Below are 11870 nucleotides of genomic sequence, written 5' to 3'. Positions count from 1 at the left end.
GCGACTTCTAGCGACTTTTAGGACAACCAATAGCGATTTTCCTTACTGAGGAGTTGGCAACACTGGTTATATGCTGTACAATCACTTGACCTTGGAAAAAGAACAGTTTATCGAAATCAATAAAAGCAAAAACTTACCATGACATTCATGCCCAGGACGAGTAAACTTTTAGCCACAGAATACTTTGGCAAAACTTGTTTATGATTAACAGTTTATCTGACAAACATTCAGTTGCTGCCAGTGAACATGTAGCAGAGCAGTGCCAGGTCAGCAGCTCACCAGCTGTGTGAGTTTAGAAGTTACTGTCAAAACCTCTTTGAGTTGCAATCAATGTGGAGACTGTAGCTGAGTTATCATGCAGACATGTATGTTCCCTTCATGTATACAAAAATTTGCCACTTCTATGACAAATCAAATTTTTAAGAACACATTCAGGAGACCGTCACTTTGGATGTGGTGGTGTGGTGTCATCATTTAGTGCTAGACAGTCCCACTGCATCCATGTGTCATCTGTGTCACTATCATTAGAATATTTCTCTTCTCTCTCCATTTCTTTGCTTTCTGTTAAGCAATGTGAACCAATTCTCATTAGCTGTCTTTCTTCTTTCACTTCATGGCATGTTTAAGTGCTGATTGAAATGCAGGACGAAGACTTTGGACTGAAGAGTTCTCCAGGTTAGACAAGTCATCATGACATGTCTTCAGTAAAGACTGTAACATAGTCTATAATGTCTAGCTGTATAGTTTACCATACATGTTATATAAAGCTTTGAAACATATGTAGTTGGCTTAGCTTAAATCTAAGAGAAGAGAGACCAGCCCGTTCAAACATGATCCAGAAACCATTCAATAGACTCCACAGTTTTCCATGTTTGGAATTGATTTGTCTGCCATTTTCATCCTGCTAGAATCCATAACAAATCTTTTCCCATGTCTCTCCTCTCTCTCTTTTTGCAGCAATTGAAGGTTTAATAAGTAAGGCATTGGGATATTTTGTTGGTTGACTTCTATAGGGAAAATTATCCAAAGACAAGTCAGCTTCACCCAGTCTGAGAAACCTGCATGCTGATATCTGCTGAGATATGTTCACTTGACATGAACCCTTTGTTATGCTGTTTTTCTCACTGTGATGACTGAGGGCATGAGTCTAGCAGAGTCTCCCATGGAACTAATTATTCCATATTTACTTGTTATGATTGTTAGAGCACCTCATGTAATACATTTGTATTTATGGTAGCAGTAGGCTAAGCTAAACGGGTTCAAGTCAAGTGGTGCCGAGATTATCCAAAACTGACCCAGAGACATGCCCCCAAACCCTGCTTTAGCTTGCATGAGGAGACCTCACTTTCCCTACCAGATTCTCAGAAAATTTCTGATTTCCACTAATTAGGCCTTGACAACTCCATGCAATATGCTTTAAATTCTGTAGACCAGCCTTCCAGTGCTAATCTGTAATTGGTGGTGGGAAGAGAGTACCTGTCTTTGAAGGTTACAGTAAAGCTTTATCACCTCAGCACTATCCTTCAATTCTGCACCGAATCTTTTTACCTGTCGTCCCACGAAGCTTGCTCACACACTCCCAAACTGGCTAACTGGCTTGAGACCAACTGTAACACGGACACTTGCACCTTTGGCGCTGAAAGCGACGGCTCTGCTCTGCTTCTGCTGGTGACGTGTGTCATGCGGAAGCAGATGTAATTTTTTTTAAAAGAGTGTCCTTGTATTTGCTTTCTAGAGGCGAGCCTTCCGGGAGAGGAAGTTGGTGACGATAAGAGCTGCCACTGTGAATTCTTCACTCAAGAGTTACCACCAGGCTTGAAAGTTGCAATCAGAGCAATCTGGTAAGGACTCTCTGAATAAGAGGTTTTTATGGTTCTGTGATTGGTTATTTCATGTAGTGTAAAAATAATATCTGTGGTCATCTGTGTAGCTATTTCAGTGTTTAAAGAAGTAGGCGTATTAGAAGTAATCATAATAAATAATGTACAATGATGGACTATTAGCTAGAATGTAGTTAAGTTAAAAGATTCCGACAAGTTTTAAAAATAGACTTTTTCATTTGATTTGATTTTATATGATGGATTATGCAGAAAAAATAGAATTGGGCTGAAAGGTCTATTGCTTTATTATGTATTCAGGTTGTGTATTTAAAAAGGAAAGTAACTAAGTAATAAAGTAATGAATTACTTTTGAAAATAAGTCATCAGTAAAGTAATGGGATTACTTTCTTGGAGAGGTAATCAGTAATTAGTAACTAATTACTATTTTCAAGGAACTTGACCAACACTGGTTGCCATGCCAGGGTGTCGGCTGCTGCTGACGTCCAGAGATGTGCATGATGTGTCGTTTGACGCTGGTGCCTCGATGCATCAGCCTCAGTGATATTAGATGCTCAGAAATAACTGGTCTCATTAGTAGGATGTGGAGGTAGTGGTGATTCAGAAGACAGCAAAAACTATTGGTTTAGGATTAGTCATCATAAACTGCTTGGTTATGTTTAAAAGAAGTGGTTTAAAATAGAGCTCTTCACAACTTTATGCTACATATTGCAAAAATGACATTTTGTGAAAAACCAAAAGGCCCCTTTTCACAAGTTGGGAATGAAAGACCTGTCTCACCTCATGCATTACAGCTGCCATAGGACACATTTGTGGATATTTGAGAGACAACATATATATTTAATGTAAAATGGATGACAACCATCAGCTACCAAAAATGTATGCCCAAAATGTTGGTTTTAAGTTGGTTACATGTAAATTTTCCATATAATTCTGTTACATACGTACAGTGTAAAATGTTATCTGATCAATGTGATCAAATGATTTTATTTGGTGTGCATTCAGTTTGTACCAGTCATATTTTCCTAAAGCATTAATCATTTAAATAAATAAACCGTTGATTTGTTATATTTCATTTGCATTTTACTCCGCATTGCACTTTTTGTTTGTTTTGAGCAGGAGAATTCTTGGGAGTTATTCTGAAATGTCTGCTGTGATCTGGTCATTTGTTTTCCTGTCACGTGACACGTTTAACAACGATGTCTCGCCCCCTCTCCCCCCCCCAGCATCATGAGCTTCCTGGTGTCAAAGAGGAGGTTCAAAGAGAGCTTGCGACCCTACGATGTCATGGACGTGATTGAGCAATACTCCGCTGGTCACCTGGACATGCTGTCGCGCATTAAGAACCTGCAGACCAGGCAAGAAGTCCTTTACTCTTGAATTAGTCATTTCTTTAAGAAATATGTGTCAGTAGTTAGTTTAGTTATCTTAATATAACAGTGGAGCTTTCATCTACTAACAAAGTGCTTTTAGTGGTCACTGGATACACACATGTTGTGACACACAAGCCATTGATTTGCCTGTTTCATTTATCCAGATACATGTGTTGTATTCAGATCTGTTACATATATCGGTAGCTTGATGTCCTATTAGCGGTCACTCCTTCAGCTCTGAACGTGCCACAGATTGATTTTGGATGTAACACTGATGTCTAATTCACATTGTTTTCTATGTCAGTTTTCCCTCCTACAAGCGAGCTCCTCACACCTTGATCCCCTGAAGGTCTAACATGTACAAGAAATATATTCCATCAGTGAATCACACACACTTTCCATCCATGAAACAAGCCAGACTCACCGTATGTCTCGTGTGTGGAATATATTGCAGACGTGTTCTCCATACCTGATGTGATTCCCACGTTGCTTCATTCTGCATTGCACTCATATCGTCTCTGTGTGCCTTGCCAGGATAGATATGATTGTGGGGCCGCCTCCCCCAACAACACCTCGCCATAAGAAGTCCACTGAAGTTCCTAGGTTAGGTTAATAGACTGCACCTTTAGAATGACCATTTTATCAGCATTATCCTCCTTATGCCATAGTAGCAGTTACATGCTACCTTACTGGTTCGATTGATGGAACCCCTTTTGAGTTCAAGCCATTGACATGTCTCATTGAGCTAGCGGGATTGTGATACATGAAAGCAGGGGTGCAGGTGCAATAGTTAATAAGTGAAATGGCTTAACAGACTGCTTTACGTAGAACATTTTAAGGATGTTGTTCTGTTAGCGCTGGTGACAAATGATATCAGCTGCTGTCAAGGAAAGGCTAAAAAAAGACATTTTGCCGTTTGCTCACTGAATCTTAACGAGCCGTTTCACATGGCCTCGCTCAAGAGGGGTTTGAAGTGCTAAATGCTTGCTCTCTTAGCAGAAAGACAGAGGGAGAGCTCCCCCAGTAGGATGCAATGGAAATGAAGCATGAAGCACCACTGAAGCATGCCAAGTGATGCATTTTGGCCGCAGACAAAATGTCCCTTCAGTTTAGACTCTGTTTTGTTAAACGAAAAAAAAGAAAAGGAAAAAAAGATCGTCTTACTCACATTATGCATGCGTCCACACAATCCACCTGAACTCAGTAGTGTCTCAGGAAACGTTCACCTTCTGTAAGGCCATCATTTATTCATTCAAACATATTTATTTGCAGCTTGACAACAATCATCACTAAAATAATTTCATTACTTTTCAATGCAAGACTAATCTTCATTTTGGCATCCCAAACTTCTTGAGTTAAAAATATTGGGGTCAGACCCTGTGGCAAAACAGAGCATATCTACTATACATATAACTATACACTTGTATAATCATATTATAATCTAATATATGACACTATTTTCTCTAAATGTTAGAGTTGACCAGATAGTTGGTAAAGGTCCCAAAGGTGGAGGAGATGCTGTGGAGGACCAGAGTATGATGGGACGTCTGGTCAAAGTGGAAAAGCAGGTAGGAATGTTTCACCCAGGTCTGTGAAGGTCAGTCTGGAAAGTTTTTCTTTTCCTGCCAACATCAACTTATGTTGATTCCTCTGATGGAACACCGTTTTCTGTCTTTCTGCAGGTGGTCTGCATGGACAGGAAACTCGACTTCCTGGTTAATGTGTATGTGCAGCGTATGGGTATCCCCCGTTCCGAAACAGAGGCCTTTTTCAACTCCAGGGAGCCGTATCCAGCCCCGCCTTACCACAGCCCCGAGGAGAGCAAAGAAGAGAAGGAGGAAAAGGAGGAGGTACAGGAGGTGAAGACATGCTCAGCAGCTGATGTCCCATGCTCTGACGGGTCCTTGGAAAAGAAAGACCCTTTACTTGGTCGATCCGTGGCGAGATCAGTTGGTACTCCCTCTGGGAGCAACAGCCGCCCCTCTACCTCCTGGCAGCACCAGCTGCAAAACCCCATCAGCCAGCCTGCCTGGAACAGCAGCGTGGCCAACACCCCTTCGCCAGTAGGTGGCAGCGGCGACCATTCGCCCACCCTGTTCCGCCTCCCACCTCCACCTGCTCCAGCTCATGACAGATCCTCTTCGGGTCAGGGTGGCAGCGGCAGAGAGAGCGGCTCCCACAGCAAGAGGCGCAACAGGAGGCACAGGTGCCATCGAGAGGTCACTGCAGTAGATAGTGACACATCCCTCTCCATCCCGTCGGTTGACCATGAGGAGCTGGAGCGCTCGTTCAGCGGCTTCAGCATCTCCCAAGCCAAGGAGGACTTCTTTGGGCCCTCGTTCTTTACAGGCTTAGGAGGGGGAGCCGGAGCAGGGCCCGAAGCCGGAGGTGGACCTTCACTCTGTGCCAGGGTCAGACCATTGCTAGCAGAGGGGGAGTCGGACACAGACTCTGACCTCTGTGCTCCCTCGCCTCTGTCTTTCACCGGAGAGGTCTCAGGTGGAGAGAGGGGGTGGGCTGGGCTGAAGTAGAAAGGACTGCTCTGCTGGCAGACCTGCTGATTGTGACAGAGGCTGATGCCCCGATTGCCAACATGACCGTATCATTAGACCTCGTGGCCACAGGCTCACTGTAGATGATGGCTGATACAGACTATATTGGGCGGTTATGTGCAGTTGTCTTTTTGCGATAACAGTAAAAACGAGTTCTCACAAAAACAACGGGATCATCCTTTATCAACATTTAAGTTTGTAATGTAACACTTCACTGGCAATGCTTGATTACGGTTACTTTTGTATCCACTCAGAATTTGATTAAATAGCTGTTTAGAAACCTTTCTTTAACTTAGACAAGAAGCCTTTTCGTTATGGTACTTAGTTAGTGAGACGACACTTACACAGTGTGGATTTGTATGAAACAATAAAGAGAATTGCCATTTTGGTTCCTCTTATGAGACGTATGAGTAGTATTTCAGCACGTCTTCTGTTAAACACTGACCACTTTAACATTCAAAAGCTTGCTGGAGTTTGTAACGCGAGACTGTTGAAATCTTATCACGTGGTTAACGTAGTGTCTTGATAACTTCTATACCTTAGGATGTCTTGAGGTGTTATGTTGCCAAAACCTTAGCTATGATGATCAGTTAGATTCTTGCTGATTTAAAAAAAAGAAAAAATGCTTCATTATTAATTCAGCCTGGCATTTATGTAATACTATGGAAGAACTCCCCTTAAAGTAATACTGAATACTTCTGTAAGGATACACTAAGGAACCACCTGCATGGCATGATAAATGATTGATTTAAGGACTGTGTTAAGTAGGCTGCAAAAACCAAACGGTGACAAACAGTCAAACTGTGTTTTTCTTCTATACAGTAAGAGAGAGTGGTGAATTTAATTTATAAAAAAAGTGCATGCATGACTGGTTTCAAGCTATGTTTTAATTTTTCTAAGGAGCCTTGCTTGAATTCCAATCATGTAAATGCAGCCTGAGCTTGCTAATTTCAACAGCTCTTCTTTTCTGGGTAAATATGTTCATCAAATTCTATACACATTAAATACAAGAGCAGATGTTTAATGCTGCACAGGTATGGGAACAGGAAGGGCATCTGCTTGTACATTTTGTATTGTTATCACAAGGCATGCAGTGTTGAAGCTGGATTGAGTGCACGTGAAACTTTCTCACTTGTTACTGACATGATGGTATTTAGCCTGCAGTGCATTGAACGTTCATTTAGATTCTCTGATGCTACGTCAGTTTCAGACTAAATGAGGTAATGCAATAAAAAGCAAGCAACGCAATCAAGAACTCATCCTTTAAAATTATTGCCTTATTTCCACACCAAAATTTTAGAGGTCCACAAATCAACAATTTCATTTTTAACATTTTATAACAGTAGTGTACGTAAATTGTTATGGGAGGTTCTTTGGCCTGAGAGCAGATGTTTCAGGTTGCACATTTAGCCATTAATAATGCTAACCTTTGAAGCATGAACAGTTCTTGTTAAAATTAACCAATGCCAACATTTTAACATTTACATTATAACCAAGGAAGTGTAATTCAATAGAGACTGTTAATACGCGGTCCATATTTTTCAGCAAAATCAGGAAGCAACTTGCTGGCATGATTTTTACAACCCATTGAAAAGACATGTAGGGTTTTACATGATACCGTAGATCAGCACCATTGTGTAACTGCACCTTTGTCTTGTTCAAAAATAAAACTTTGTGCATCACTAAAAATCGGTCTTTTGATGCCTTTTTTAAAATGAAGAGAAATGGTGTCTTTAGCTATGGAAATGGTGTAATGGAATACATCTGTCACTAGATGGCAACCAAGAACTTCTGGAAAGACAGAAAGACAAGTCCCCTTAACTGGAACTAAGGATGCCAACCACTGTCTCCTTAACTAAAGCCAGTCTTAAAACACATCTTTTTAAGATAGTCTGTTCTGTTAGTTTGTTGGTTTAATTTGTTATTTAAAGACTTTCAAGGTGTTTTCCTATTTCCAGACTTTGATTTTGACACTTAATTGCATGTAAAGTGTCTTGAAGGTCTTCGAAGGTGCCTATAAATAAAATGGTTTATTGTAATCATTTGTTGTTGTGACAGATCAAAGACGTGCTGCAAAAGCCAGGAAAAATGGACACGTCCAAATACTTTTGAATATATAGCATGGCTAACACATACTTACACACTTATTGTCCTACTTATCTGTCTACATCAGCAAAAAGTAAATTTATTACCTGATCAGATTATTGAGCAGCCTAACTAGTATTGGTTAACAGCCATCATTTATTGTTAGTGAAATAGCAAAGGCAGGTCACAGGATCAGCCAATTTGTTAAGTGTTGTGAGGCCAGGATTTTAGTTGAAAGGGTGATACAAATAGAAATGGAGTAGCCCATTAATAAAAGTCAAGTGATGGTGACACAGCACCTAAGGCTTGTTTACTCTTGGTAGCACCTGGAGAATTGCAATCAGTTTAAGCACCTACAATGTAGACCAAAGGACAACCAACCAGCAGACACAAGGACTTACAACTGATTCTATAAGGCAAATAACTTAAAAAACAATGAAAGTCTGTGTTTTGCTGTGGAAAACACTAATTAAAAACACGACATCACAGCTAATCTTAATCTGAATCCGCAGGACTGCTTGGCTTAATCTGCACAGGACATTCATTCAAAGATGAGAGGATTGGAATTTAAACAGTCTGTACAGACGTAGGAGACTCACCCTTTGATGATGGATGGTGGAAAAGCTGCCAATCAATAAACCCAATAGTGACTCGAATATTACAAAAGTGCTCTCAAAAGAGAAACCGAGAACAGATGGACTGCATGCGTGCTGACATGTTTCACCACTGTGTTGCACAGACAGAAAAGGATTCAAAATGTAGCTCTTCCAGTAGCCTCATCAACACCTAAACCACTCTGTCGCATTTACAGTGTCAGATTTTCTGAAAATAACGCTTGTGCTCACTGAACAGATTGCACTTTGCATGTGTAAGTAAATTAATTTATGTTTTTTGTTATTTCATGAGCTCTTTTTTTTTAACCATATTTTGTCAGAAGTGACTCTGTGTCCTTGACTCTACCTGTGTTTGTGTCCAGGTCTGGCCTGGTAATGTCCATGTAAACATTTATTTATGTATTCCCTATAGTGTTAAATAGCATCAGCAAGAAGTCATCAATGTCCAACAAGGGCAGAGACAGGTGACCTTCCTTTCTTTCTCTCTCTCTGTGTACATACAGACACACAGGTCAGTGGAGGTAGGAAATACTGGCTGTGTAAATATAAGATTGGGCAACATATATCACAATTTGCATTGATTACATGCAGGCTGCATTTCAACAAGACAAGGCAAGAGGCAATCTTTACTGCTTCATGATTGCAGTGGATTTTCATTATACTCAGCAGGCATAAGAGTGTGGCTCTAATATTAAGCTGTAAATAGGTGAAACCAATAAATGCATACACCACAACATACATAATCATAGGACAGACGTGTATGAATGGACAGATGCTTTTCATCAATCATCAGAAAATTACAGAATTGATTTTAATTCCCTGAAAGCCAGTCGTCCATTTATCAGACCGGAGGTGGGATATGACACATTCATTGATATATAGCCTGACTTTACTAATTAGCTGGCTATAAATTGGCATAACTATTTTTAACTTTACTTGCATGTGAACACCTTGCTTACATGTATTCCACAGGCTATTTGTGAGTTGTGACCAAACATATTTTTCCCGTAAGACAATAGAATAAAAACTGCAGCTCCAAAGCCAAAGCCAGCTATTTTATTTATTTATTTTTTACTGTGGTTAAGCTTAAGACAAAGGTATGGTGGATTTCATTGGAGGTGATCTCTCTTGGAGGCTCCACTTGGCCACACTCTAAAGAGTATTTGAATCTGACTCACTGACCTTACCGTCTTTTCTTTAGCATCCTCTGCTCTGCTTCTGTGAAGGTTTCATGAAGCAGATATAATCAATAAAATCAAACTACTGAGAAATGCTATTTCAGTCAGGCCCACTTTAGATAGTCTTGTTTAAAACTGGAAAAGCCTAATTATATGTGACAGTATGCTTCTGTTTTTCCTTCCACGTGCAAGCGTGGAAAGCCTAAGGCGTTGAGAGCTCTTCTTTCCTTGTACATAATTGGAAAACCCAAGGCGGGAAGAGCATGTGGAATACTCTCCACTACGGTAAGAAACAGAGCAGGATTTAAGGATAACAAATATCACACTGATAAGTCAGACACAAAATTAAATTGAGGAGCTGGGGTGGAGGTGGATAGCAAAGTGTGTTTTAGACAAAGCAGCAACAAAATTCAGGCAAGAGCAGCTTAAGCAGTTTAATCTGAGCCAGCATATTCTGTGATTGACAGAGCTTGACTTTTCGTCTTGCATGAATTATTGTTGTGCTCATTTTCCTATTTCATTTTGTTCTGTGCTACCTACAAAAGCCAAAAATCACCTTCCTCATTATGATACAGTGCGACTTGATTGTGTCATATCAGGATATGTTTCACACCAAATGATAAAAATTTCCATGAAGAAACTAAATAATATGCGTATGTGTCATGAACAGCAGTAATTAATGGTCCCCGTCCATAGACGCTGTAAAAACACTATACACAGTGAATATGAAAGGCGTTTCTATCAGTGGCATCGATTAATGCACAGTCAGGGAAACAATGTCTTGATGGTCATGATGAGAAATGTAATGACACATAGTTGACTCTTTTAAGGGAAAAATAAAGAGTTTATTGACTCTATCTTGTTTACCTTTTATGTCAATAATATTTAAGTTAAATTATTTTTAATGTTAATGGGGTATGATTTTTTTTAACTTCTGAAGTCAAACATGGTAGAAAATGTCTGACAACTGCAGAGTTAGTAAAATAAACAAAATCATTTATTTCGAGCACTGAGGATATTCATGTTAACACTGCTTCAGCTAGATCAATCTTCCATTAGGGACACAAAGAAATGTATAATGTCAGGTAAAAGCTGCCGTAGCTTGTGGGCGTTATTGAATACATAGTCCTTGAATTGCTTACAGTGTACAATGTAGTAATTGCCTAGGCTGCTTCATTTTTCAATAGAGAAGAGATTTGAGTTTACATTGGGGGAAGGTCAGAAATTTTTCATCTTTCTGTGGTGAAATATGATCGATTATGAAGTTTGACAACTGTAACCCAGTAACAGAAGCAACTCAGAGCTCGTTTCTTTCAGTGCAGATTCAAAGTAGACTGAATGCCTTATTGAAACGATGCAGATTCAAAAACAAATGAGAAGCTTTACATTCATTTCAAATGTAAACGAATTTAATACAAACCATTTCTAGAGTTCATATAGACTGTATACAAAAGAAGGACATGAGACAATAGTGCTTTACTAAATCAGATTCTATTGAGTTCATTATTAATTCAATAAACAATTCCTTTCAAGAATAATCATTGAGAGGATCCCCAGCCTTTTTTGCGCCACAGACCGGTTTAATATCAGACAATATTTTCACGGACTGGCCTTTAAGGTGTCACAGATAAATACAACAAAATAAAATGATATGACCAAGACAAAAACTGTGGTACTTTGTAAATATAATAATAAACATGAATTCACTGTGTAATTGTATAGCTTTATTAGCAGTGCCCTCCTGAAATGCGCCAACAACATTGAGAGTAACGTCCTCCTCTCTGCCACTTAATGATCTCTGGTCACTGTGGTAACGCGTAAATATTTTTTTCAAAGTAAGGCACACAACTACAACACGGGAAAAGACCCAGGGAAACCAAGTTAACGATAAAAACCCTGAAAACCATACATTTCACACCCGAGCCTCAACTCTCATGGACCGGTAGTGGTCTTTGGCCCGGGTGTTGAGGACCGCTGCTGTAAGAGATGAATGTAGCTTCTGGGTCCAAAAAATAAACCCATAATGGGAGTATCTCAAACCTGCATTCTTTTTTATTGCCAGCAGGAGTTGGGACAAAGTCTTTGAAAAATGTCTTTCAGACAGCCCCTGTAAAACCTTCCAGCTGAGTTTACAGTCTTTTAATTTCATATTAATACATATATTTGTGTTCTTTATTGTGTTTTTAAGTAATTCTTCATGTGTATTACATGTTCCATTGACTTCCTGTGC

At 39.7% G+C, this 11870-nt stretch overlaps 1 protein-coding gene across 3 annotated transcripts in view; it reads left to right on the top strand.

Annotated features, from left to right (window-relative positions):
- LOC102199450 (potassium voltage-gated channel subfamily KQT member 2-like) overlaps nucleotides 1-7440 on the top strand; it is a 37700-nt gene extending 30260 nt beyond the window's left edge. Inside the window, exons 12-17 of one of the 3 annotated variants that reach the window (XM_005730775.1) lie at nucleotides 628-675; nucleotides 958-975; nucleotides 1736-1841; nucleotides 3065-3196; nucleotides 4686-4779; nucleotides 4894-7440. In XM_005730775.1, coding sequence (XP_005730832.1) covers nucleotides 628-675; nucleotides 958-975; nucleotides 1736-1841; nucleotides 3065-3196; nucleotides 4686-4779; nucleotides 4894-5742 — 1247 coding nt within the window. In that variant the 3' untranslated portion in view covers nucleotides 5743-7440. The remainder of the gene's footprint in view (nucleotides 1-627; nucleotides 676-957; nucleotides 976-1735; nucleotides 1842-3064; nucleotides 3197-4685; nucleotides 4780-4893) is intronic. The other 2 variants (XM_013910293.1, XM_005730777.1) reach the window with 2 other exon arrangements.
- Nucleotides 7441-11870: the final 4430 nt, after the last annotated feature.

The sequence above is a fragment of the Pundamilia nyererei genome, unplaced genomic scaffold (genome assembly GCF_000239375.1).
Source record: "Pundamilia nyererei isolate P.nyererei 1_Seehausen unplaced genomic scaffold, PunNye1.0 scaffold00039, whole genome shotgun sequence".
Classification (NCBI taxonomy): Eukaryota; Metazoa; Chordata; class Actinopteri; order Cichliformes; family Cichlidae; genus Pundamilia; species Pundamilia nyererei.
This window is presented reverse-complemented; position numbering and strand designations above follow the sequence as displayed.